The sequence below is a fragment of the Astatotilapia calliptera genome, chromosome 8 (assembly GCF_964374335.1).
Source record: "Astatotilapia calliptera chromosome 8, fAstCal68.1, whole genome shotgun sequence".
Classification (NCBI taxonomy): Eukaryota; Metazoa; Chordata; class Actinopteri; order Cichliformes; family Cichlidae; genus Astatotilapia; species Astatotilapia calliptera.
Window position 1 is genome coordinate 18,323,352 of NC_137429.1, and position 27,820 is coordinate 18,351,171.

Sequence of the window (27,820 nt, forward strand, 5' to 3'; positions counted from 1 at the left end):
GAATGAGTAAAGCCTGTGACAGCTTCATCAGAAATTAATACTCTTTGTGTCTGATTAGGCTTCTCTCAGTTTAGAATTAACTTCGACAACTGTCGGGTTTTTCCGTCGTTTCTCTTCGCTCCACCTCCTGTGCAGTCTGTAAGGTTGTCAGGGGCAACTGGGAGAGACGCTTTACGCTCACACCAGAGGCTACGCGACAACACTGGAAGTAACTGTCGATGTCTGAAGCCCTTTTCAGTCTCTACAGATAAGTTGGCGTCACTTTAGAAGAAAGTGAGCTGAGGTGGGTTTCGACAAGATGACTGACTTCGTTGAACGTTAGCGAGGGCCAGCCATAAATGCTAACTTTGACTAGCTTATCTGGCTTAGCTAATGTTAGCTGCTAGTTGAAGCTATTTTGGATTTATCGTCTTTCCAGTGATGCTGCTATCTCCTGTAATGCTACAGTATCAGCCGGTTTTGTCAAGTATTACGGTGAACTTATAGCTTCACTTAGGTCTGCATTGTTTACTGTCTGCATGTATCCATTAATGAACTAGCCATGTCAACTCCAAAAAAACTAAAACAAACACACAGCAACCTAAAGCAGAGAATGATACTTGACTCTACATTTTAGGGCTAACTTGTAATTTTTTTTCCAAAGCTTAACAAACAGAGGAATCCATCTTTTGTCTTTTGTCTCTCTTTTTTTAATATAGAGAAGTACACGGGAGATATGGCGGTCTATTTTGATCACCGCATTGAGGCTCCTGATAGCAGTGATGTACCCTTTCAGTTGACCTGGCACTCAAGTCTTCCTATATTGGCTGTGGCCTCAAGCAGTCCTGCCACCGGTGGAAAAGTAGACCTGTATCTGCAGCAGGTAACCTCGGACATAAAAGTATGTAACATTTCTCTCATATTGACACACACAAATATCGTCACACCTATCTGGTTCATGTTCAGGGGGAGTATGTGGAGAGCTGCCATGTAGTTCGTCCTCACCAGCCCACAGGGCTGCGCTGGCATCCAACAAAGCCAGTTTTAGCGGTAGGCTGGGATAATGGAGAAGTAGTGCTGCTGACACACCCCCCTGGAGATCAAACAGTCTTGCCCGGTGTACATACAACCACCATCAAACTGCTGGAGTGGAGCAGCTTTGGCAGCCGCTTGGTAACTGGTGATGAGGTGAGTTTTTTGCAATAACGTCCTGGCATATATTATTATGTAATATAATAATATATGCCAGGACGTTATTGTCTTTTACATGCTGATGTTTTCATGAATGATGGATCAGTTTTAATAAGATATAATCACTTATTTTTTCTGGGTATGCACTCACTGTAAAATGATGGACTTATTTAAAAATGGCCTGATAACCCTTTCCAGATTGATCGAAGCAACAATTGCTTCCCTGAGATTGTTACCGACATGGCGTGAACACAGACTGGAAACTACCTAACCTTTGTTTTTCAAAGTGTGTACAGCATACCTTTAGTGTCATTTTTTTACCGCAGAAGATTGTTTTGTTTTTTTTAATCTGAAGTGGACATTGAAAAAAGTCATACATCCTTTTATCTCATTGTGTTTGAATAATTGTAATTCCTTCTACTGGGATCTCAGCCAGAAGTCCATCTTTCACCTCCAGCTCATTTAAATCTCAGCTGCCAGACTTATAACAAATTCAAAGAAATAAATCATCATTCTCCTCCTCACAACCTTTTGGGTATACGATACATGGGTACAAGCCTTACATGTTACAGATTTGGTCACTTTTTATGAACCAAGTCACTGCCTGCATTCTGCACATCAGACACTCTTAGCTGTCTGTGCAGCCTGGCTCAATGCAAAAAGAAAACAAACCGTTTCATGTTTTAACTCTTTGAACTTTTCTTTTGTGTTTTTAACTAAGATTTTATTGTGTTCTTTAACACACTTTGTAACTGTTTTGAAAGTGCTAGGCAAATTAACTGTTAACTATTACTGTTATTATTGTTATTGACAGTCTGGAGCTTTGGCAGTATGGAAGGTGGATGCGAGAGGGAGACTTCATGGAAACCACCTTGTAAAACATGAATACAAGAAACCTTTAACTTGCTGCATCTTCAGACCGTCCACACCTGGAGAGTAAGCAGCCTTCGAAGTCCCATATCAAGTGGAAGAGTATGACATTTTTTTAATCAAATACTATTTTTTGTATTTTATTATAGTGATGTGGCAATGCTAGCTCGAGCATCTGTGAGAGGAGATGAGCGTGCGCTGGACAAGTTTAGCTGGAAGGGGGCACCTCTGAAGATGGGGCCACAGGAGGGACTTGGATTCTTTATCTGCACTGCAGATGGTAGGAGTTTGTGATTCCTGTTGGAGTTTGGAAAATTAAATCATTTGTTATTTTCAATGCATTTGACCATACTTTCTTTAAGACACAATTTGTTTTTTCATTGCCTTGTATAATTTTGTCTGAGGCCAGCAGTCTTCTGCAGTCACAGCCCTCAATGTATAAAGGCTGTTTATTTTATTTGTTTGTTCTGTAAATTGCATTGATGATACTTTGCTTTATTTTTGAACAGTTACGAAGAACAGTATGAGAAAAGTATTCATGGTTTTAGAAAGTCTGATTAATCCAGCAGACTTGTTGAAAATTATATCAAAAGTGTATTTTGCCTCTGTGAAGCAGTAATCCTGTGGGAGTCTCCAGAAAGGGGAAAATACAACAAGCTATAATGCTATTGATCCAGAATCCAGTCTGATCTTTAATAAATATGAACACTTTGTGGTTTGAGCTGTCAGATATTCCACTTATTTCATCTTTAATCCCATGTCTTATGCATATAGGTAAAGTCCATAGTGTGGATGAGTATTGTAAGACGAGTGTCCTTCTCAGTGTGGAGGGCTCCATCAAGAAACTTCTCTACATTGAGAAGACAGAGGCCCTCGCAGTGATCACAGAGAACCTCATGCTGTCACAGTATGCTCTCGGACCTGAGGGTGGAGCACAGGAGATTATGAAGGTATACAGAAAGATTTTTTTAAAAATATATATTAACCAGTAATATCAACATGAATGATCAATCTCAGTTACTTTAATTATTAATATACTTGAATATGTGTGCCCTTTTTATATTCTGTGCCAGGACTAAAGATCAGTGTGGAGTAATGCGTGACTTTTTTTGTGACAGGGTAAGTTGAGCAGCAAATCCGGGCAGAATGTAGACGTTGTGTGGACAGAAGATGGCCTCCTCATCACTGCATCCGGGGAGCAGGTCATCAGGTCAGTATATACACACTGAGAAAAAAAACATGTAAATTTCAAACTTGAGTAATAATGTCCCTGTTGAATATTTTAGGCTGTGGGATCTGGAAAGAGATGACAACTATGTTTTGTCTCTTGATGAGACTCTGGGATATGAGAGGGGAGAGATGATCAACTGTGTTTCATACTGTGCAGGCAAAGGTAAAAGTTTTCACAGAATTGTAAATGAAAAGAAGCTTTTTCTTTCCCATCACCATATTCCTGAATGTTTCCAAATGCATAGGTTAAAAAAAAACTATTTTTTTAAAAATTCTGCAACACTCAGAAATCCTAGCAGCTGGCACCACCAATGGACGCATAGCAATGTGGAGGATGGTGGTGCAGTCGGGTAGCAGTAGAGGTGACACTAAGCCCCAGTGGAAACTGCAGACACCAACAGAAATTGGAGGAAATGTCACTCAGCTACAGGTAATGTCTTGACCAGCATTAGTACATTACTTTCGTTCCATCCATGTTCTACCACTCCAGGTCTATCCCAGATGTCATGCCAATGAAGAGTCATCAGTTAAACTAACCAGTACAGTACTCTGAACAGATACTTTGTCTTCCTCCCACAATCCAAACATGCATGGGTTAGGGGTGTTTCGATTACATTACATAATTTTTTTAATGATTATGTCACAAACCATCTGTAGTGTTCTGTTTAGAAATTCCACTTTGATCTATCCTTCAGTGGGGCTCCAACCTGAATCTCCTGGCGGCAAACAATTCAAACACAGTTCTGATCCTCTGTGAGCATGTGATGTCAGCCCACTTCAGCCACCAGGTGGCAGCAGTGCAGCTTTCCCCAACACAGCTCAACATCACTCAGTTCCACACAGGTCTGCACTTTTCTCTGCAGTCTGACATACATGTCAGAGGGGTGTGTGTTACTAAGGTAAGGGTAGAGATGAAGGCTTTCACAAAGTATTCCTGTTGGTGACAAGCAGAAGTTTAAACTGCTGTCATGTCAACATAACTTTCTTTTTGTCACACTGTCAGGACTCAGTGACGGTCTGGAATGGCAAGCAGGTCACTGTGTATGAGCTTTCAGGGACAAGTCTGCGCAATACAGGTACAGCACTCACTGAAAAAACAGTAAACAGCGCGGTTTCCACCTTTAATTTCACCACATCTGCTTTCTCTGCCTTACGTCTTTCTAATTCCCAGGATCATTTCCTTGTGATTCGCACGTGGTGGCTGTACACGGCGAGAATCTTTACACTGTAGAACCAAACCGGGTACAAATCCGCACACCTCAGGTCTGTTTGCCTCATATATTTATATAAACACAAATATGAGACAGCTTATCAGCTGACGTTAAGTCAGAGTGGATTTTAAAGAATGTAAACATATTTGATCTTGGGTATTGCTTTCAGGGCACAGTGAAGCAGCTTTTAACCTTCTCCAAGGCAGAGGGAAACCCTGTACTACTCAATGTGCGCCAGTCCTATCTGGTGGTGGGCACAGACACGGCAAACATCAGAGTGTTCGACCTCTCCAGAAGGTTGGCATTCACGTGGATGTTATCCTGGTTAAAACAATTTAAAAAGAAGCCTCTGTGCTTTTTTTATTGAATCTTTATCAACATGTTCTTTGTCCTTATAGAGATGCCAAAGCTCACTGCAGCACCAAGAACCTAGCTGACCAGATTCCCAATCTGGGAGCACTAAGGTCAGTTAAATGTAATGCTAATGGGAGCCAAGTCAGCATCCTAATCTCTCAGGTGAGTGTACTGTGAGCACATCAAACCTTGCTTCTATTTCATATTGGAAATGTAATGTCTTTATATCAAACTGTGCATATTTAACTTAAATGAACTGTGCGAGATTATTTCCTCTCAGGTGAATGGGCAACCTGATCACAAAGTGTACTTTTATGATGTTGAGATGGACACTGTGACACACTTTGACTTCTTCACTGGCAGACCTTCTAGTGGTATCTCACAGGAAGAAGAAAGTGAAAAGTAACCAAAGTAGCTTTCGTCTGTTTTTATTGTGTTCGTGCATATTACCTTTTCCCCCCTTTGATTACATACTGTGCTCACTCTGTTCTGTTTTCCAGGCAGCAGTGGTCGCTCAGCGGTCACTCTCCTGTGTCTCATTTTTGGGATGAGAGTGAACCTCGTCTTTTTGTCTGCGAGACTGTGCCAGTCAGCTCTGAATCCATATTAAATAGTTCCTTGGATATGGTAAAGACCACTCCTAAACACTGTAATATAGTAATAACTAAGGGGTAGTTAAAAAGTATGATGGCTTCCTTTCACTTAGGTGGATGTGTTGGTGGTGACCCTCTTCTGCACACAGGAGCATGGGCTCCTCCTGCAGGACTGCTCCCCTAGACCTCCAGGCATGCAGGCGCTCCTCGCTCTGGATGTGCCCTACTATTATTATAGCTGCAAGGTGAGGACTGAGCCTGTGTGTGTTCTCCATTTAGCTGGGGTGATCCACATATAAATCTGTTGCTTAATTTTTTTGTCATGTATCATGTGTCTTTTTATTTATGCTTGTCATTATTCTTATGTGCAACTCTGTGTTTGGTCCAATACACCCCCAGCTATTATTTCGGAGGGGTGATGTATTTCTGCCTGAAGTAAGTGTCTGCTCTGTACGGTTCGTTCAGAAAGCCTCAGTTTTCTTTGTTGTGCTGTGATTGTGTGTGCCTTGCGTTCCATATAAGAAAACATGAAAACTCCAGCCAGCACAAGTGCATCTGTGGAATATCTACAACTCTAATTGTGCACAGCTAAAAAAACACTTAATAAGTACGGTAGACATGTTTTGTGATCCCTCCTACTCAGTCTCTAATGCTCATTGTTCCCCTTTGTATTTCACATTTATTTTATTTTTAAGTTCTCACTTCACAACATGCTTATTACGAGTGGGTCTGAATCATGTGGGTGCTGATCTTACTGCTACATATTTTTACCAGCCAGGTGAGAAGGATCAAGGGTTAATAGAGGTTTCGGCATCGTCATACCGAACCCAGCCAACGACAGGGACGCCCTCCCAGGTCCCTCATATGGTGTCCCGGAAAGCTCTTAGAGACTTTGTAGGTCTGGAGAACTGTGAGAAGGCCACTCGTGACGCCATGCTCAACTTCAGCTTCTACCTGACTATCGGTGACATGGATGAAGCCTTTAAGTCTATAAAGCTCATCAAGAGGTATGTTTACATCACAGATGCATGTGTCTTTCTCAGTGGTATTTGCTAATAGAGGAGGCATGGAGCATGGTATTTGCTTCTGTTTGATAACCGTCATCACATCCCCACCAATCCACTAATTGTTTCCACAGGGGCTTTAGTTCAAAGACAAAGCACACAGCACACAGGGGGTAGCATTGTTAACACAACCTTGACAGTTCTTGGAATGCTTTCCAATGCTCTGCAGTGGGAGAGCTACAACAAACTGTTGATTTTCATTTAATCTCATTTTACTCAGCACCTTTGACTGTTAAGGTCAAACTCTTACAATAGCTCTGTAACCTTTAGTGTGCTATGCTCTCTTAAAGTCTCATGAAGAAACTGTCCCTGCTTTTTCAATATTTTCAAAATTTGTCTTGCCTCTAAAAACATACAGGGTATAAAGGATGGATGTAGGTGTCTGTGTCATTACCTGTTGGTAGGTGCTGCCTGGTTATGAGCTGAGAGTTTTCATCGTCATCATTTTGGCGTTTTATAACCTTACATGACAGTTGAGAGGTGGATCTGACTGTCAAGCACACCGCACTATCATTCGTTAACAACTTGTGATCGTCAAGTCATTGGCCAATGAGCATGCACAGGTCAATCTTTCTTTCTGACTCTAATGATAAGTATAATTTACAAAATGAGCTTAATGTTTTATTCAGTATGACCTGAGTTGCTAAAAGCAGAGTATTTATTGATGTCCACAGAAACCACGGGAGCATATCAAAATTATTTGAAAATTCTGACTCAGTAACTAAAAATTACTTTATTTATTCAGAAGTTTGAGTTACTTTTGAGATACTTAACCTGAAATTTGGCTTGAAAAAAGTTTTTTTCAATTGGGTTTCTATTGTTGGTCCTTGCTGACAATTACAATAAATAGAGGTTTAAAGTACATTAGCCTTAATTTTTCAGTCCCAGATACGACGTCCATCATTAATACTGTTAGTCCTAAGCAATGAGAGCCTTTGTAATTAAACACCTGGCAACGAAAAGTGATGACACACCAATGATCTTTCAATTTGAAATCTCTATATGGATCCTTTAAAATAACTCACTGTACATAAATTAGATTAAAAACACAGGACATGATTAAGGGTTTTTTGTGTGTCTCTGTTGAGGGAAGGAACTCTTCAGTGTGTATATGTGTGACTGTTTCTGTTAGTGTGCGGGTGTGTTCTGAGGGGATGTACTTTTCTAAACATTAAATCTCACACACACACACACACACACACACACACACACACACACACACACACACACACACACACACGTTCGAGGTCCCCCTGCCAGTTTGGTCCAAAGCGAGTGCCCCTTTTCCATTCTTACAAACATTAAATCAGGTCACTAAAAGGATGTGTGTGTTAGTTCCTGCAAGTGTGTGTGCGTCTTTGAGAAATTTATGTGATATCAGCGATGATCTGATATTATCTTTAGGGGAGTACGTGATCCAGGGAACAATTCTGCTGTAGCGTTGCTTTCGCACGTACAAACATTACCCAAATGGGAAAATAGCATAAAAACAAACAAATGGGAAAACAGCTTACACCATTGGCCGGATATTCCAAACTGTTTAATAGGCATGATGACAGGTTTACTTGGTTCCTCATTGAAGGCTATTTTTACTGCTGCGCATATTTTTTTTTTTGAAGATTTGTATTGTGTATGATTCCCGCATATCTCCACCCACAGAATTATGCATTTCCTGCAGTACTAACCTGTATCTTCAGGGACTTGTCTCTATGATGCAGGTCTGAATTAACAAAGGGTCTCATATTTAAATCTGACTCTAGCTCGTGAACCAGAATTCATTCAGATGTAGTAGATTTATTTTGAGGAAATATCTGGTGGAAACACTAGAGGCAATATGCCTGTTTGACATGTGTGCATTAAAAGGTGAGATCACCTGAGTCACAGCTGCATCAATGTGCACTATAAAAGGCCCTTCCTCCCTCTGATAATGAAACCCACAGTATCCATGGATGAGATATAAAACATGTAACACACTTTGAAGGTGATGTTGTCAGTATCAAAGTTCCTCCTGCCGTTAAAAGCAGTGTGTCACATCCAGGTTGGGATGTCTTACTCAGTGCACACTGTGCTGCTTCCTCTCATTCACATTGTCCTTGACTTTTAAGTGACATGCTGCTACAAGATTATCTTCCCACACTTATGCAAGCAGTCTGTTACAGTCTTTTTCTTTTGAATTTATTCTTTAGAGCCAAACTTTCCTTGGAATTAAATGACTCAAGAAGGTGTTCAGGCTGAGACTGGTGTGATACATTTGACCCTCATGACCCCCATTTAAGCCAGTTGTCACTGGAAAGAATGAGCTAATTTTAGTTGTTCTTCCCTGTGAGGTTTTCATTCTCCAAGGAACTGATATCGTCATTCAGTACTTTTTGTACCATCCTTTGATGCTTCAGGCTAGAGTCAAGTTCCTTATTATAATAGTACAACTGGAAGTTACTCTGAGACTAGGTTGTTTTGGATTTGCTGAGATATAACTGCTGGACATGGTTTCGGGGTTCAACAGCTGTGATGCAGCTGTACGCGTATAGTACTATGAGAAAGTGCCCCCCCCCCTTTATCTTAGTTTTTTCTATATTTGTCACAATTACATGTTTTAGTTCATTCATTAGACAAAGATAACCTGAGTAAATATAAAATGCTGCTTTAAAATGGTGGTTTAATATTTTAAGGGACAAAAACTTTCCAAACTTACCCAATGACCTGTGAAGAGGTAATTTCCCCCTAAACCTAATAACTGTGCCACCCTTGGCAGCAAGAACTGCAATCGGGCATTTGGAGAAACTGGCAAAAAGTGCTTCACATCGCTGGGGAGGAATTTTGGCCCACTCTTTGCAAAACTATTTTTAATTCATATTGGAGGCTTTTTAACCATGAACAGCCTGTTTAAGGTCAGGCTAAAGCATCTCAATTAGATTTAAGTTTGATTAGGCCAAAACCTTCATTTTGATTTTTGTGAGCTGTTTAGAGGAGTGACGCACCAGGACTTGCTGGTGTGTTTTGGATCATTGTCCTGCTGCATTACCAGAGTGAGCTTGATTTTTGTGTGATGAACTGATGACGGACATTCTCCTTCTGGATTATCTGGTCGAGAGCATGGTACTATCGTCACACTACCACCTCCATATTTGACTATTAGTATGAGATTCTTTGTGTTAGTTTTACGTCAGCAGTCTCTTTCTTATTGTTGAATAATGAACTCTCACCTTAACCAAAGCAAGTGACCCTCGCAGTTTTTTAGATGTTGTTCTGGGTTCCTTTGTGACCTCCTGGATGAGTCGTAATTTTGGCATACCGGCCGCTACTGGGAAGGTTCACCTCTGTTTCAACTTTTCTCCATTTGTGGATAATTCAATTCAATTTTATTTTATTTATATAGCACCAAATCACAACAAAAGTCGCCTCAAGGCGCTTCATAGATACAGAGAAAAACCCAACAATCAAATGACCCCTATGAGCAAGCACTTTGGCGACAGTGGGAAGGAAAAACTCCCTTTTAACAGGAAGAAACCTCCGGCAGAACCAGGCACAGGGAGGGGCGGCCATCTGCTGCGACCGGTTGGGGTGAGAGAAGGACGACAGGATAATGGCTCTCACTGTGGTTCACTGGAGTGCAAGAGCCTTATAAAATGTCTTTGTAACCTGTTCCAGAAAGATAGATGTCAAGTACTTTGTTTCTCAGCTGTTTCCTTAGATTGTGACATGATGTGTTGCTTTTAGATTTATTAACATATTTGACTTTGTCAGACATGCTCTGTTTAAGTGATTTCTTGATCCAGCAGGCCTGGCAGTAATCAGGTCTGGGTGTGGGTAGTGAAATAGTTCATTCATGATTAACAAGGAAGGCACACAGAGCCAGGAGGGTTTGGATATTTTTTTACCTTAATAAATGAAACCATCACTGAAATCTTTTTCTAGATTTAAAATTTGTTTGATGACCTGAAACATGTGAATGTGCAAATGAATGTGAGTGCGAATGGTTGTTTGTTTGTCCCTATGTGTTAGCCTTGCGACAGACTGGCGACCTGTCCAGGGTGTACCCCGCCTCTCGCCCTATGACAGCTGGGATAGGCTCCAGCGCCCCCCGCGACCCTGAAAAGGATAAGCGGAAGTGAATGGATGGATGGATTGACCTGAAACATGTAGGTGTCACAACTGTGCAAAAATAAAAACCCACACTTTTTCACAGCATGTTGGTCTGATGACTCAAACAAGCTCTCCTCCACACAGTCCTTATTCATAAAGTGCTTTACAACAGCGGTCCCCAACCCCCGGGCCTCGGACCGGTACTGGTCCGTGAGTCGTTTGGTACCGGGCCGCGAGAGTTGAGGCTCAGGTGTGAAATGTATGGTTTTCAGGGTTTTTATCGGTTTTCAGCGTTATTTTGTTATTGTTTTTATCGTTAACTTTTTTCCTGGGTCTTTTCACGTGTGTTATGAATAAATCTTATTTTTTTGTGATACCGGTACTGGTTTTATTTTGTTGTATTTATCCGCGACACCTTAAAGGCCGGTCCGTGAAAATATTGTCGGGCATAAACCGGTCCGTGGCACAAAAAAGGTTGGGGACCGCTACTTTACAAAATCAAACATTACAGCTCACTGCTGGATTTTCCCTTTTGAGTGCAGTTAGCCAAACAGCAAACAGCCACTTACTACTAAAGAGACAGTTTCTTAACATAAAACACATTTTTTCTGCCAGGAGCAGCACAAAAGTGATCCCTTAAACTGGTTTTTAGTTTTAGTGTCCTTATTTTCCTCCGAGTTATCGATTCTGTCACTAGTTAGCTAACATAAACTAATATAGGGCTATTTGCTGCAACCAACCAACCACATTCCTTACTAACAGAAGATGACGCTAAACATGTTTTTAAAACTTTGACTTTAAACACTTATTTCTTAAATCCAGCTTCACAGACAGTGTTCTATGTCAGTTTTTGAGAGCAGGGCTCAGTGATGTAAATTAAATGTGTAGCGTTTCATGTCCTCTTTAAATCAAATCTGTTTTGGAAGCAGCCATCTTGGATCAAATATTGAGGAATACAGAGGAATAAAAATAAAAATCCTGTAAAGAATCAGCAGGCAAATCCAATTTAAAAAAGAAATAAAGTTTGTTGACTTTGCCCCAAAATTGTTTTTTTTTTTCTCTCAACACAGTGACATGATTGGCTAATGTGTTTCACATTAAGATAATTAATCAGCTCTTTGGGAGCATGGGCAGGACAACTGTCATCTTTAGTTTTTCTTCAACACATTTCTGTCCCACTTCTCCTCTTAATGTAATTTCTGGTTAAATGTTATGAGAAGACAACTGCTGATAAAGAATTTCCAGTTGATAAATGGTTAAAGTCACTAGAAAAATGGTAATTCATTAAAATAAACTTTTAATGAATGAGCCTTTTTTAATGATGTTGGGCACCAAGCAGCAAAGACAACAACCACTGCTTGATTATACTTACCAGTAAATTTATTGAATTTACATGATATACATGGTATATTATTATTTTAATGTGGAAGTCCCACAAATAACCTGGGTTTTTTTGCAGAAATATGATATGGTCATTACTACTACTTATGATAGCGCTATGGTATTATTTTTTATATATATTATATTAATTTAGGTATCGAGTATGTACCAAAGCAAGGAGAGAATCATAAAGGAAGCATCATGAAAAATGAACTTAACTGAACAAGTTGCAGTACATCGGCAAAATAGCTACTAACAATTGAAAAAAAAACTATTCCACAATTATCCATACACATTGTTTAGTGGGTTATTTGTCTTTTATCTTTTTTAAATTTTCTTGCTTCAAAGTATTCTTGGAACATTATAATATATCCTCGTGTTCTTCTTTCATTTGTTCAAAATGCCATCTCTCACTGGCTATAAAAAAAAATTAAATATTGTCACTGATTTGGCAAAGCACGGCCCAAAAGCTAACTGAAGACTCTTCAGCTTTTATCCTGGCATGTTCCCTACATGTAACATATATAATTATTATGTGCATAACATTTTTTAATAAACTTTAAACTACAAATATGAGGTATTCTAGTATTATAATTTCAACATCTTTCATTTTCTTAAATTTATGATTGTGCAGGAGACCATTTCATAAATGCACCATTAATAAAATATGTCAAGTTCCAGCTTGATCTTTTCATATGAATTATGTTTTATGAAAGACAGTCCTAATCCAAATTCTTTACTTAACAGATTACTCTGGCTTGAATACATGATTGAATCATGCAGGATTTGAATTTCCCTGGAACGTTAGGGCTGCTTTATACATTAACTTTAGTTAAAAATGTGAAAACTGTGCACTAAATAGCAAAATATTTATCATATCTCTATTGTTGGAATGGGAGAAATAGAATACGATTGCAAGCGTATGTTAGTCCAGCTGTTGTGGGAGCACAGGAGCGTCGTCTTCTTTTGAGAGTCCCATTACTGTCACGTAGCTGGAGTTAAACATGAAGGGTCCTGTCACTGGCGTGTCATGTGAGATCTCCTGAGTTCAACAAGGCGACTCCACATAGTCATTGTCCAGACGTGGGTGAAAAGGTGACGCTAGTGAGGGACTGATGATTATAACTCGAGGTGCAAGGCAGTCATCACGGCGGTGTAAAATGTTCCAGATGAGCATAGCCGCAGCCATAGTGGCCAGCAGGCAAGCTGCTATGTCCATATAGCAGGAGTAGGAAAGGTGGGTGTTGGGCCCGATCTTATAGAAGGTCACAAGTCCAATAACCAGAACAAAACCTGCAACGGAGCAGAGAGAGAAAAATCAGTCAGCTGTTATTTACCAATATCAGGATCCAGTGAAATACAATTTGTGCTTTTTCTTATTTTAAATTATGAGGTGCTCTTCTATTCAAGCTGCATCTTGTTTCACACTGGAAAAACAGACAAGGTCATGTTTCATCTTGACATAATTACTGAGAGACTCAGAGTGCAAACACTGTGTTGGTGAAATGAAGCGTTTACAGGAATGCTAGCAACTCCTGTGCACATTCAAACCAGGTGATCGAGGTCAGCATGACCATGAGCTGGCAATGTTGTGTTGTACCAGATGAGACTTTTGACAATTAATTGTAAGGTTGAGACAGAGTCTCTGGGATCGTTTTAAGACATTTTAGTTACAACAGTTAATAAAATGAAACCTGCAGTGGTAGAAGAATCCCATTCTCTCAAATTTGGAAATGTATTGGTAAGTTGAAGCATTAAGATTTCCTTTCACTGGAACTGGCCAACCCAAGAAAAACAACAGTTACGATTTTTGTTTTTTACCTTTGATATTTAGAAGCCCAAGTGAAAGAGACTGCTTGGCCTAATGTACAACTGAAGTCTCTCTGTGGCTTTTAAAATCCCACATACTGACACTTAGACCCCATCACTGTAGTCACTGTATTGCTCAGGAAGGCCAGAGCTATGTGCGCAGCCTTTGATTTGGGAAATCTGTTTCCTCTGAGGAAGAACTTCAGAAATCTCAAGATTAAAGTTCTCAATAGCAGAAAAATATCAGAGCATGAATACAGGCTTGGAAAAGCCTTTGAGATGTTTTATCTCCTGCTGTCTTTGATTCACAGGAGCTTGACTGAAGCAAAGAGGAATTCCTGCTTGCATGCGAAGTTATAAAGCCTTAGTCTTTAGTTTCATGCTGTTCCTTTGATCTTTATTTGGTTGTATCAACATTTTTCACTGTCTCCATGGCCGCTGTTGTCCTACTTCTTTACAGTTAGGTACAGTGTGTCTTAAATCAACACTTCTTGGGGTTTTCCTCATTCAATGCCTTCAAGTGTGCTCTGGAGCCATTATATAGTTCAACAATGCTACATGTCTAAAAAACCTGCCTCATCCACAGTGGTATAAATACAGGGACCAAAAATAATCACTGGAAATAGGGATGTTAGTGCATTAGGATATGAATCATTCGGTTTCCTGAAGCAGTCAGTGGCACCAATGAGGGAAGTTCATTTATATTTCTTTCTCTACCTCCACTGTAAGATGGTTGTCATTGTTTTAAATGAGGATGTGGATAATTGTGTCTGTATATCAATATGTGTCCACTACACTGTGTATGTAAGAATGTAACTGTTTGCTCATGTCTGTTCATGTTTAACCTGTCTGGCTCCTTATCCAAGAAAATGAATAATCTCCTCTCCAGCTTCCAGCCAGGGTGGGCTGTGTGAACCTCTTTTCTGGCAGGGACTTATCTCTCAAGCTTCCTTCCCCTGCTTCCTCTTTCCATCCTTCCTTCCTCGCCTCCTTGCCACACCCTGAGCTCCGAGGTTAATACATTTACTGGACATCTGACACAATGTGTCACAGAGAAAATCTTAATGAGTCTTGCTGCTATGTGACTGGTTCTTGGAAATTCCTTTGGCCCTGCATTTTCCTTTTAGCTAGTAGTGACCTACTGAAGTTGTCATGATGTCTTGCTTCTCACCAGGAATCTATTGAGCCACAGACTTTAAGACACAAATGTGACTTATTTTGGAGCCAGGTTTAAAATCAGTGAACGGATCGTACAAATTCACTAATCACCTGCTTCTTAGTGGGATGTGATCTGCAGTGTTGACATTTGTCACGTTAGAGCCGTGTCCATTCAGAAAACACATTCCAGAGTTGTCTCACGGGGTGAAAAGACCACTATTGTGCTTTCAGTCTGGACCAGCCAGTGTTGCTGAGATATGGCTCTATGCAGCTTAATATTGTTATTCCACACACTCACACTCTACTTGCAGTTGTAAAGCATTTTGGCACGTCCGAAAATGAAAACATTCCAGTGAAAGGGAGCGATGGGCAAAAATACCTCCATTCATTCAGAAGCGAGCCCCATTCAGTGACTCAGTGGGGGAGGGCTGAAATGGGAGTGGGGAATGAATGAATGGTAGAGGCCTGCATAACTATCTACACTCAGATGATTTGGTCTTCTTTGGGATTTTTCAGCCTTTATTTCCAGGAATTATGGCTCAGTCACTTCATTATTATTGAATCTGATGGTTATTTTTTAGAATTGATTAATTGTTTATTTGTCCAACTGTCCAAACCTCCAAAAATGCTCCAAACTGGATGGCATTTTTATTATTCATGTTACTCTTGTGGTTTTAGGGATGGCACTGTTAGTCTGTTGTTCGTTTAGTTGGGCTACCGCTGTGGCCCAGATTAACGTGCTGTGCAAAAGTGTTGAGCCACCATCATTTCTTTATATTTTCCGATGGAAATAGGTGCAGTTATTTATTGAACCACGTACCAATATACATGGAAATGCAGTATATAAGGTAAAAACAGAATTTGCTTTCCAGATGGTATTGTATGATGGATCAAAATGGGACTTTTCTGTGTGCATTTCAAACCATGAGAGATCCTCCACCGTGTTTAGCAGATGGAAATATAAACCCATCCATCCATCCATCCATCATCATTCTCTCCTGCTTATCCTTATTAGAGTTGTGGGGGGCTGGAGCCTATTCTAACGACCCAAAATTTAAATTTTGGATACATCACTCTATCAGACCTGTTTCTACTGATTTCCAGCTCAGTTCTTGTGTATTTTGGCAAAAGCCATCAATTTATTCCTTTCCCTTCCTTCCCTTCCACTGGCACCATTGAGGTGTCACTGCTGTTCATGAGGCTTCAGTAAACAGTAGATGGATCATCTGAAGGGCCAGATGCAATTCTCATGGTCCTGTTTCAGGTCTTTTCTGAAAGTTTTTCTTTTATCTGTTCAGACCATGATTTCCAGATGCTGTTCATCTGCTGTCGATGGGCCACTTCTTCTTTTGTCTTCTGTTTGTCCAGTTTTCACAAATCTTTAAAGACTCACCATGCTAAAATACGCCAAGTTTTAAACCTTTAGCCCTATTAGTGCAAAAGTATTATTTTATGCCCGTTAAACAATCAAACAAAATGGTCTGGTGCAAGGACTGAAGTAAAAATGAGTGGAAGGCAGACAATGTCTGAAGAAAAACTTCAGCTTCAGAAAGCATGGAGAACTTTTGCTGAAGACCACTTTAATAAATGACCAGAAAGCCTGGCTTGAAATAAGAGGTGGCCCAAGTTTTTTTTTCATAGTGCTTTAATACAATAAACATTGGATGTATTTTCAAGAAATTTGGTTGAGACGGCCAAGCTTAGGATGGTGTAGGATTAATGTTGCTGACTTATATCTAATGACTCTTGACTTACATGTGCAACTACCCCACCCATTAGATCAAAGTTTACTCTCATCTAGTGACACATCTATGCAGTATTCAGGAAATACACATTTTCCCCAAGTGACTGGTGGGTACTTGGAGGTTGCTGACAAGTCTTTAGGCCGGTGTGACTGGAGCTTTAGACTTCTAGTTTGTCTAAAGAACAAGCCTTGTTTGTGACCTTGAGAAACATCTTGCTGTTATCCATACAAAAAAAGGCTTAAAGAAATGTGCCTTTTTTTATTTTGAATTTATATTTCATAGGATAATATTTGGAAGTCATATCATTTTCTAATATGTGAAAACATCTGCCGAGCCTAGAACAGATAGGTCTGTTTGGTCTGGATTGATCTGTTAAAATAATGCTGTTCTGCCTTTAAGACATATTTATTGCATGTCACAGAGTTTTCACGTAGCAAATATTAGTGGATAGTTGCTTTGATACACGTGTTACGTGTATGTGGATATGGGAGTGTATTTTAAAAACATCAGAAAATAATATGAAGTGAATAATATGAAATGATGAAGAAAATAATATAAGTGTAGCAGTTGTTGAGTTTATTTTTATGTATGTAATAAACTCAAACAGAAGATTTCTATCAGCTGGAAGTAGCAAGTTAACTTCAGCTCCAGTCGTCAAAATTCGAATGTTTAGTCTGTTTTTTTCTTAGTTTTGGTAGTTTTATCTGCTGTCCATGTGTTAAAGATGTTCTCTGGAGCAATCTGTCTTTAAGAAAACAAAGGAGCTCAGTATATACAAGCGACACTTGTCATCTGATTTTTTTTTTCTTGTGTCGTGTCCTATGAACGACTATGAACTGATAAACTTCTAAGGTCAAGATTACATTTTGATAATAACCTTTTTGTGTCAGAAGAGTAAAATTGGAAGATCAGATTTTTCCAGAGAGTGTTATTTTTTTTAATGTCAGGGAAGTAGGTGTGTGCTGTAAATTTCTTTTTAGAATGCCAAATCTATTATGCTGCTGCCTTTGGTAATCGTTCTTTTGTGAGATGAGCTCTTGGCCACTGAGGTGTTCCTCGTGTTGTTGTCTAATATAGGAAAATGCAGTAATACTGGGTGGGCCTCAATCCTCTCACCAAGGTCTTTAGATAAAAGCCATCAGCCCTGCTGGAATTTGTCCTGAATAGACTAAAGATAAAGAGGAGATTCTTTACTTGCAACTACTCTTAGACACTTTGTAAACAGACATAAAAGCTAGGCCAGTGTATCTAGAGTGAGGCAAGTCCCACCCTGCTGTCATGAGTACCAAAGGACATTTCTTCACCGAAGCTCACTATAAACAGACAATCACGCCACAACACACTCTTAACATACACAAGCATATATGCACATATTCCCTCCTGTCAGTGCACACACAAACACACAGTCCCCGTCGAAAACTGTCTTTCCCGTTAATTCCCCCCTCCCCTCTTTTTCCTTCTTCAGCTCAGGGGTTTGCATAACAGGTAGTTACAGACATTTCCTCGTCCTGAGCAGGGATATCCTGGCGCCCGACAGTCGCTCCCTGGCTCACTGCAGCTTTGGTCCATGGATTTTGGACTAGGACTAAATTTAAACCCACAGCAGACCCCCTTCATGCTGCTCAGAAACCAAGCAGCTGAGTGACCGCAGCGCACAACACACTTCCTCAGCAGGGGCACCGGGACAAGTCAATACTAGGGGACACTTAATGTCGATAGTAGAGGATGGATGGATGGATGGATGGAGGGATCGACAATGGATAGATGCTAGTTAATTCCAATTGCAGTTAATCCTGAGGATAGTACAGGTTCTATCTTCCTCTCGTTTTCGAAATTTTGACTGAATTGATGGAGAGTCTTATCAAGTCAGATTTTGTTTCCGCTATTGTGACCACTTTTCATTTAAATATGGATGAGTATCCACATTTAGTAAAAATATGGTCTATGATGCATTATTTTTTTTTTAAATTAGGGTTTACTTTTTCTTAGGTAGACCTAAAGGATGAGATTTGCTAGTGTCTTAAGTTTTTCACAGTAACTTCCTGCAGCATTTGAGGCTTAGAAGTCGATCTTCAGTATTGGAAAGTTGCCCAGTGCAGGTCCAGCTGTGATTACAGCCCAATTTTATGGCACTAAATTTTGGATTTGGTTAAATCTTTGCAAATGGCAAAACACTTAAAAAGAGGGGATGCTGGTACTTACTGGTTAGTTGGAAAAGTGCAGCGATGGCTTCTTCCCACCACTGGGATTCGTGTGAGATGAAGGGCAACTTCATCAGGCCTAGAAGGAAGATCAGCTGACCTGCAGTCAGGGCCACTGTCGCTATCAGGTTACATGCTCGCATCATGTTAAACTGCACTTGAAGGACAAGAAGAAAAAGTTGTGTCATATTTCTGGCACTGTGATGTAAAAGGGTCAAATATACACATGAAAAACTAAATGGCAATAATAGTTTTTAAAGGATAGCTTTATTATATGTCTTAATTTTTGAAGGCACCATAAAACCAATTTACTAATTTATTTAAAATGTACCCACGGTTTCTAAAAAAAAAAAATCTAGTGCAAAAACAACACAGAACATAGAGGCCACCTCTTCTTCTGAAACACTGAAGGATTTTTGAACTGTGGAGTATAACTCATCTACTTTTGAAAGTAAATATAGGATTTCAGCTTCACAGTGGTTCAGAGCTGGTTTGTCTTGTTTCAGTTTTTTTATGTGTGTGTGTGTGTGTGTGTGTGTGTGTGTGTGTGTGTGTGTGTGTGTGTGTGTGTGTGTGTGTGTGTGTGTGTGTGTGTGTGTGTGTGAAGGCAGGAATGCTCAGGACTCTTTTCCTCTGGAGAACTGCAGTTATACTTGCAGAATTGTAATTACGTGCAGAATGTGGTTTGGCATTGTCTTGCTGAAAAAGACAAAACCTTCCCAGAAGCAAACGCTGCCCTGATGGCAGCATACGCAAGTATCCAGACATTCTGCACTTTGCCAGTGCCTTGTGTACTACTCCATCCCTATACCATCACAGATGCTTTGGAACTGAGCTGGATGGATCTTGTCTATAGCCTGCTGGACAGACTGTCCATGACTCTATCTATCTCATATAAGATCATTCCCAGAAAAGGCAGCTGTGTTTCTCAGTCTTGTTTATACATATTAATATATTTTTTGTGTGTTTGTTTTACTGGTTGATGTGACTCAGGGGATACAGCTGATCATTCCCTGATCTGAAGGTAAATAAACCTGTTCTTAGATAGTGCTTTTCTACTCTATTTGAGCACTAAAAGTGCTTTGTACAGCATGTCTCATTCACCCATTCACACAGTACCTTTTTCTTCATCTAACTGCTTTCTATCTAAGATTTACACACACACGCACACTGTGATCACGCCAAGGATAGCAAAGCATCCATACTTATGAACCATCATCCTTTCAATTAGTAGATGACCCGCTCTACCTCCTGAGCCACAACAACCCCTGAAACATCCATCTACAGATTTCCCTTGAAGACATTCATGTATTCATACAGTCCAGTAGATACATTAAGTGGTCAGTTAGAGTGTAAAACCTCTACATGAATACCAGTTCATGTTCAATTTATGTTTGCGTGTTAGAGCTTGAACTTTTATTTGTGGATGCAAAAACTGTGTTCACTTTGATTTTAGAAGTATGTAGATTTCTCCAGATTATCTGAGTCTTTTATTTATGGCAGTTTATACCGCAGATGATGAAATCATGCAAGGATAAAACTCCTATATTGGCTGAGATTTTCTGAAATTGTCGAGGTTTCTATGTTATGTTATGTTTTTTGAAGTTTTGTGGGGGGAGGAGTTCTGTTCTTTTGTGACCTATATTCCAGTTTTTTTGTTTTTTTTGGAAACAGGGTTATAAAATACACTTCCAGCACAGGAGCATTGACACGATTACTATTTTTTCATGAATGGTAAGTCACTTCTGCCATTAGTTGGCAGCGCTGCCCAGTGACCAGTAAAGCTGGCCAATGGATTTCCAGCATTTCCCAGACTTGTTCTTGAATGACAGTTTGGAGCTTATTATTAGAAGCATATAAATCCATTGTAGCATTGACTTTGACTGAAAAATGTAGCTGTTTTATGGAGTACATGCTACAGATTTTTGGATGGTTGAATACATTGGATAAACTTGGAAGTTAGGAGCTTGGATTTAATTCATGGATGTCAATTTTACCCCAACAGTGAAATTCTTCAGAGGTGTGTTTTCATATGAAAACGAACAAAACTGACTACTATATAAAACTCTGCAGTACAGCGATATCTGCAGCATTAAGTGTATTTCTTTTATTTATAAGGATGTACCAATGTATCAGTCAGCAAGTTTAACAAGACAAAGGTTAGACACTTTTTTTAAAGCAGACATAAGCATGCTGTGATGTCGAATGTAAAATCTAAAGTAAAGTTAAAACTTACATTTGACAGTGCTACGGGATTCTTGGTAGCCTGCATACTCAGAGCCCCAACCAATGCTTTCACATTGCTTCTGTGTGCCTTGCCCCCTTCTGTCAGCCTGGAGGTCGTCACGGCCCCTCTCCCCGCCGTTGGGGCACATCTTCCATAGTCCCACACTGCGCTTTCGGCCGTCCTCCAGAGCCTGCAGAACCCAGCTGGGTGTGACGGCTGCCACATTATTTAGGACCAGGGACAGCAGGGCTACGGCCACCGCTGCTACCACCAGCCTCTGCAAGGCCATGTGATGCCCGGCACCTGCCACCTCTCCCCCTCCGTCGTGCCCCTGCTCCGAGTCCTGTTCGAGCTCAGTGGGCTGCCAGCTCCCTCGCCTCTCCTCTGGGCCAGGAGCACTAGCAGTGCTCTGGGCCCCCTGGCTACTCTCCACCTCCTCCACCACCACCTTCTTCTTTCAGCTATTAGCTAGTGTCGTCCCAGCTCACCCAGAGGTGAATTTGGCAAGAGTTTTGTTTTAGGGCTTAGCTAAAGGACATCTCCATTCATCCTCATTCAGGAGTCGGTTGTCGTTGCAGCAGATCCTCAGCCCTCCTCCTCAGACAGCAGTGTGGGTACGTCGGGATTGATCCAACTGGCACCTAGGTCCATTCCACTGGCTCCGGCTGACTGCAGCTTGACTCTTGGATCTCAGTCCTTGCTTGTATTTTTATCTTCTGCTTTTCCACCCTCCAGTGCTCTGTTTAATGCACTTTTCAGACTTATGGGTTTGCAGTTGGTTTATTTAGGTGTGCAGTAGATCGACTTTCCTTTTCTTCTTCTCAGAAATGCCACATTTCTTCCAGAAAAGTACAGATGACAAAAGTAGATTCTTCGGAGAGCGTTGCTAGGAGCTGACTCGTAGGTGGCTTTGCTTTGACTACCCAAGACTGTCTCTCAACTTGAAGAGCCCCTGCTGCCTGCCTGGAACAAGAAGTCCTCTAGCCCACCCCCTTTTGCCTCCTTCTATCTTTCTCCCCTCTCACTCTCTCTTTTTCTCTGTTGCTCACTCGCGCACACACGGTTTCTCTGCAAATGTTTGCGGTCAGAGTTGAAATGCAGGGGAGTTGCAGTTCATCATAATCCGAGGAATCACTTAGCAGCTGTAGCAAGCACTGAACAAACAGCTCCCTCCTTCATGATCACTTTAAATATGAGCCTGTGTTTGTGCCAGTGCGTTCATGTGACAGAATGTCCAAAAGACCCCCTCTTAGACGTCACTGTTCGGTATATTCTTTTGTCTGGAGACCAGGGGGCGTTTGCTAAAGTCTCCACTCTCATGTACAACAAACATAGTGACTGCCACAGTCGGCCAGCAACAGGATGTGTTTCCTGAGAGGAAAAGAGGATGGGAAGAGAGGCCAAATGTAGACCTGTTTCTTCTCTTGTCTTTCCTTTTCTGGCTCTCTAAATCTGGCCACTCAGAGTAATGTGAACATGATTTTTTACTCAACATTTTTAAATAACCCAGATTTTTCCCTCCCTCTGTTTTGTTTTCTATTACCATAAACAGTAAGACTTTGGCTGCCACCTATTACTATTGCTTTTTTTCACTTTGTCTCACTTCTTATAGCAAGGCCCCTAAAGATTTGGGGTATTTCCTGTTGCCTAACTTTAATAAACAGCCCACATCTGTATCAGCTAAAGCAAGGAGGAGGGAGGGGATGGAAATAGAGACCAGATGGCTGTGGAATCTTATATTTGGAATTGAAACTGAACTGGGGGATGGGGTGTGTGTAAAAGACTTGATTTACGTCAGAGAAAAGGAAAAAAGAAAAGGAAAGATAAAGAATGACCTCTGTTTTGAGTTTAAAATCCTCTTCTCCATCTTAAAATGTAATAATTTCTAGGTTATGCTTTTATCAGTAAACAGGATTGTTTGATGGACATTCATTATCATTGTTTGATATTGGAATGATACTACACCACTAAAAGTCTGACCCTAGTGACATAAAAGCATTTAAAGCCTTAAGTCAGGTTTGTCCCCATATTCACATGCATTCAGTCTAACTATCAAATATAAGCTTAAATGGAACCAGACATAAGTGGAAAATATTAAATACCTACCAACTTTTAATTTTTTTCTATGTATATATTTACTTATTTGTGTATGTGTGTATAACTGATCTTACTGTTGAATACTAAAATGCCAAGGCAGTGAGCCACACACACATCATCCTTGCAAACAAGCCATTTCTCCTTTCTCTTGTAGTAAAGCGGTGTGGGAAAACATGGCACGGATGTGTGTGAAAACCCGCCGGCTGGATGTGGCACGCGTGTGCCTTGGGAATATGGGAAATGCCAGGGCAGCAAAAGCACTAAAGGAGGCGGAGGCTGAGCCTGAACCAGAAACCCAAGTTGCGATGTTGGCCATTCAGCTGGGCATGCTGGTGAGATATTAAAGAATCTTTTTATTTTCGCCCCAGACTATAAGAAAGAATTGCAAAAAGGGTTATTCCTCTGTATTTGGGTTCAGGTTGCAACTTAATGTGAAAACTCCATAAGAGAAAAGATTACATTTCATTTAAAAAGACAAGATAACTTTAAAAAAAGGAACTTGAGTTTATAAAATCATTCTAGAAGATAATTTTAGTCATTTTTAAAACAAAAAAACCTGCGATCCAGCTCACAGAAATGCCACATGCTTTGGCTACAAATAACACATCCTTCCTTTAAGTTGTACCACGCACAGACTAAGGGACTTTCCGGGCCAAAAGCATTTATCTTTCCATCATCTTTTCCTGTCTTCCAACAGGAGGATGCAGAAAATTTGTACAAAAGCTGTCAGCGCTACGACCTGCTGAACAATTTCTATCAGGCTTCTGGTAAATGGCAGCAGGCTTTGGAGACAGCTGAAGTTCATGATCGCATCCACCTGCGCGCCACGTACTACAGTTATGCCAAATACCTGGAATCCATGGGCGACAAGACACTGGCCCTCACTTAGTAAGGAAAACAAAAGCTTATTTATTATTTGGTCAGTAATGTAGTCGTGTGTGTCAGAACAACTATACAATAGGAACAAAGTGTGACTGATTGTTATCCTTTTTGTTACAGCTATGAGAAATCAGACACACACAGAGTTGAAGTGCCCAGAATGCTCCAGGACGACACGTCATCTCTAGAGATTTATGTTAACAAAATGAAAGACAAGTAAGTCCCGGCTCTCCCTTTATGGTTAAAAACATCTGAAATGCTTTTAAACACCAGGCCTTCCATATGTATAACTCAGGAGCATCTATAAGTGGTGGGCCCAGTACCTGGAGAGCCAGGCAGACCTGGATTCTGCACTGCATTTCTACGAGTGTGCTCAGGATTATCTTTCCCTCGTTCGAATCTTCTGCTACAGGGGGGACATTCAGAAGGTGACTCAGTTTTTAAACTTGTAATTTTAAAGAATTTGATCTTGAAGAGTTGAGTTTACTGATTTATATATAGTGTCTTGTGTACTTAGGAAACATGTATAGGCTTGTACCACTGTAAGCCACTGTAAACAGTATTGTTATTCTGACTAATTTACATTCTTCTTTTATATGATAACATTTTTGAAATTTCCTAGGCGTCAGAGATAGCCAACAATACGGGAGACAGAGCAGCTTCTTACCACCTGGCCAGGCATTACGAGGGACATGATATTAAACAAGCTGTTCACTTCTACACACGAGCCCAGGCCTACAATAATGCTATACGACTTTGTAAAGTAAGGGTTTTTCAGCAGCCTCAGTTAGAAATATATATCTATATATAAAGCAAGACTTTTTTTCTTTTTTTTGTTTGCTTTCTTTTTTCCCATCGTTGTTTTCTTGTGTTTCTCTGATCAGGAGAACGGCCTGGATGACCAGCTGATGAACCTGGCCCTGCTCAGTAACCCAGAGGACATGATGGAGGCTGCGTGTTACTACGAGGAGAAAGGCTCCCATTTGGATCGTGCTGTTGCGCTTTACCACAAGGTGTGTTTTTTTTTCCTTTCCAGTGAATGGATTGATGCATTATAAATCGTTCCACAAGGGGGGGTGGTGGTATTGTTAAATACATTTAAAGTAAGCAATGTGAAGTCGATTTTCAACTGTGGCTATATTTATTCATTTCTTTCTTATAGGCTGGCTATGTGTCCAGAGCTCTAGAGCTGGCCTTTGCCACCGAGCAGTTTGGTGCTCTTGAGATGATTGCAGAGGATCTCAATGAGAGCTCAGACCCAGCCCTCCTGGCTCGCTGCTCTGACTTCTTCAGCACACATTCCAAGTATGAGAAGTCAGTGGAGTTACTGGTAGCAGCCAAGAAGGTACCGCTGCGACACAGCATCACCTGTCTGCTCGTAAATCCATTCATATGTGCTAACTCCTGCTTTTGTGTCTCCACATTTGTGTACCCAGTACCACCAAGCCCTGGAACTGTGCGTGACGCAGAACCTAACGATCACAGAGGATTTGGCCGAGAGAATGACTGTACCTGATTCGAAGGATATGTCCGAAGAGGCCCGCAAGGAGCTGCTGGAGAGGATCGCTGACTGTTGCATGCGGCAGGGCAATTACCATCTGGCCACTAAGAAATACACACAGGCTGGCAACAAACTCAAGGTAATTATCAGATGTGCTATACACTCATTAGGAATTCTGTGCATAGGATGTATCTTGCCTGATACATATGCAACACCTAATGTGTCTCCTTGAGGGAAAAAAAAAGTATGCGTCATGCTGTTACACTGGAAACGAAATAATTGTGACTCTAAAAACTTAAATTATTTTGTTTCTTCTTAACAGGCAATGAGGGCGCTCCTGAAGTCAGGCGACACAGAGAAAATTGTTTTCTTTGCCAATGTTAGTCGTCAGAAAGAGCTTTTCATCTTGGCCGCCAACTATCTCCAATCTCTAGACTGGCGTAAAGATCCAGATATCTTAAAAACAATTATTGGTTTCTACACTAAAGGCAGGGCACCGGACCTGCTTGCTGGCTTCTATGAAGCTTGTGCTCAGGTGAGGAAAATATCAGTTCATTTGGCCGGTTTGTTTTGACGTTTATATTGAATTATATAATTGGAACAAAAAAAACAAAAAAGCTTGCCTCAGTATCAGAGCACATCAAGCAAAGTACAATTTATAGATAAATCTTGATGATTCAATAAAAAGTTATTTTGTTATCATTTAAAAGGTGGAGATTGATGATTACCAGAACTATGAAAAGGCTCTGGATGCTCTGACTGAGGCATCAAAGTGTCTCTCAAAAGCAAAGGACGCTTCAAGCGGACAACAGGAAGTGCGACTGGCTGATCTGCAGCACAAGATCACCTTAATCAGGAAGTTTGTCCACATACGCAGGTACGAATATGAACTCATTTTCATTATTTCAGTTTTACCGTAAGTTTTAGTTTTCATCATAGAACGGGTCGTTTTTGATGGATGTTTTGTTATTGCGCGGGTCAACCTGTCTGCGAAGCTTTGAGCTCATCACATTTGTCTACAGTTTGTACATCGAGGATGCCAGCGAGGCGGTGCAGCTGTGTGAAACCCTGCTGGAGGAGCCAGAGCTGGACCCTGCTGTGAGGATTGGAGATGTGTTTGGTTTCCTTATCGAGCACCACTGTCAGCAAGGCAACTTCCAATTGGTGACTGTCTTCTTTTTCTAGATTTTTCAATAGGTCAGATTACACTAATCACATTAATGTAGGGCTGTAATGACTCATCATGTAACTCAATTTAAAAAAACAAATCCTTGGTGCTACTTTCTAAATTTTTCTATTTGTGTCCTTTGTAATTCTTTTCCAGGCCAATCGTAAACTGGAGCAGCTCCAAAAGCTGTTGCCATCCCAGAATGTTAGCTACTACATCAGCCAGGCCAGCCTAGTGGCCCTGCAGAAAGAGCTTGGTATACCTATGGATCGCAGTGACAAGATACACATCTCAAAGGAGGAAGATGAAGTGGAGGAGGATTTAAACATGTTTTAACCCAGTAAAACTATATCAAATATATCTGCACTTTTTCAGACCGGAAATAACTGTGGAGTTAGTTTTGTCCGAAACAACTTACATGGGAGATATGAGGGTTGCCAAAGTCACATTATGTGGACTGAGCACAGCATCTGTTTGCATTCAAAGGCACTCGACTATCAGATATTGAATGAGTACTGTGGAAAACACGAAAACTAAAACGTTTGTGTGTGTGTGAGCTGCAAAACATCAAAAACCTACACAAGATACTGCAATATGGAGTTAATGTATATGACAAACTTGGCCGAGGTTGCAACATTCTCCAAAATGCTGAATATAATGAACATTGAACCTCTATCCTCTGCAAAGGGAAATCATGTAATGCAGCTGTTTTATTCTTAAATTTAAATCCTAGGTTTAACCTTTTTCCAGCAGCTTTTGTGAACGCAGAACGCCTTTGAGCTAAACTTGGCTCTGAATGATGTTATAGATTTATCTCTGTGGCTTTATGAACGACTGTTTTTACAGGGATTGATTTATTCCTCATGTCTGACTGTGGTTTACACACATTTGGTACAATTTATTTTCATATTCAGCTGATGTATTAAATGTAAATATCTTCTCAGTGTCTTGACTCATCTCTGTAAAGCCTTTTGGAGCTATTTTTGATAACACGAGGCCACGTCTAGCAGTACCATAGACTGTGAATTAATTGCATTGTTCTTATACATTGTAAAGTTCCCATTAAAACATCAAATAAAA

General features: G+C 40.5%; 2 protein-coding genes across 3 annotated transcripts; one reads left to right on the forward strand and one right to left on the reverse strand.

The window, feature by feature from the left end:
* The first annotated feature begins 112 nt into the window (after window positions 1–112).
* On the forward strand, window positions 113–27,820 carry ift140 (intraflagellar transport 140 homolog (Chlamydomonas)). Of its 2 annotated transcripts, XM_026178752.2 has the most exons (30): window positions 113–283; window positions 699–862; window positions 946–1,167; window positions 1,985–2,106; window positions 2,190–2,320; window positions 2,815–2,990; window positions 3,159–3,250; window positions 3,327–3,433; window positions 3,558–3,700; window positions 3,966–4,169; window positions 4,274–4,346; window positions 4,442–4,533; window positions 4,651–4,778; window positions 4,880–4,997; window positions 5,116–5,237; window positions 5,336–5,462; window positions 5,542–5,673; window positions 6,203–6,435; window positions 23,347–23,524; window positions 23,890–24,080; window positions 24,192–24,287; window positions 24,367–24,499; window positions 24,694–24,834; window positions 24,956–25,084; window positions 25,234–25,416; window positions 25,508–25,711; window positions 25,895–26,107; window positions 26,283–26,449; window positions 26,595–26,736; window positions 26,897–27,820. In XM_026178752.2, the coding sequence occupies exons 2-30, from the start codon at window positions 716–718 to the stop codon at window positions 27,074–27,076; spliced, it is 4,326 nt and encodes a 1,441-aa protein (XP_026034537.2). In that variant the 5' UTR covers window positions 113–283; window positions 699–715; the 3' UTR covers window positions 27,077–27,820. The 2 variants fall into 2 exon arrangements, with proteins under 2 accessions (XP_026034537.2, XP_080161670.1); XM_080305544.1 differs by lacking the exon at window positions 946–1,167 and having other exon boundaries at window positions 126–283; window positions 699–880.
* Window positions 11,938–22,372, reverse strand: tmem204 (transmembrane protein 204). Its single transcript, XM_026178753.2, has 3 exons — window positions 21,105–22,372; window positions 18,870–19,025; window positions 11,938–13,248 (listed from the first exon to the last, which is right to left on the reverse strand). The coding sequence occupies exons 1-3, from the start codon at window positions 21,382–21,384 to the stop codon at window positions 13,004–13,006; spliced, it is 681 nt and encodes a 226-aa protein (XP_026034538.1). The 5' UTR covers window positions 21,385–22,372; the 3' UTR covers window positions 11,938–13,003.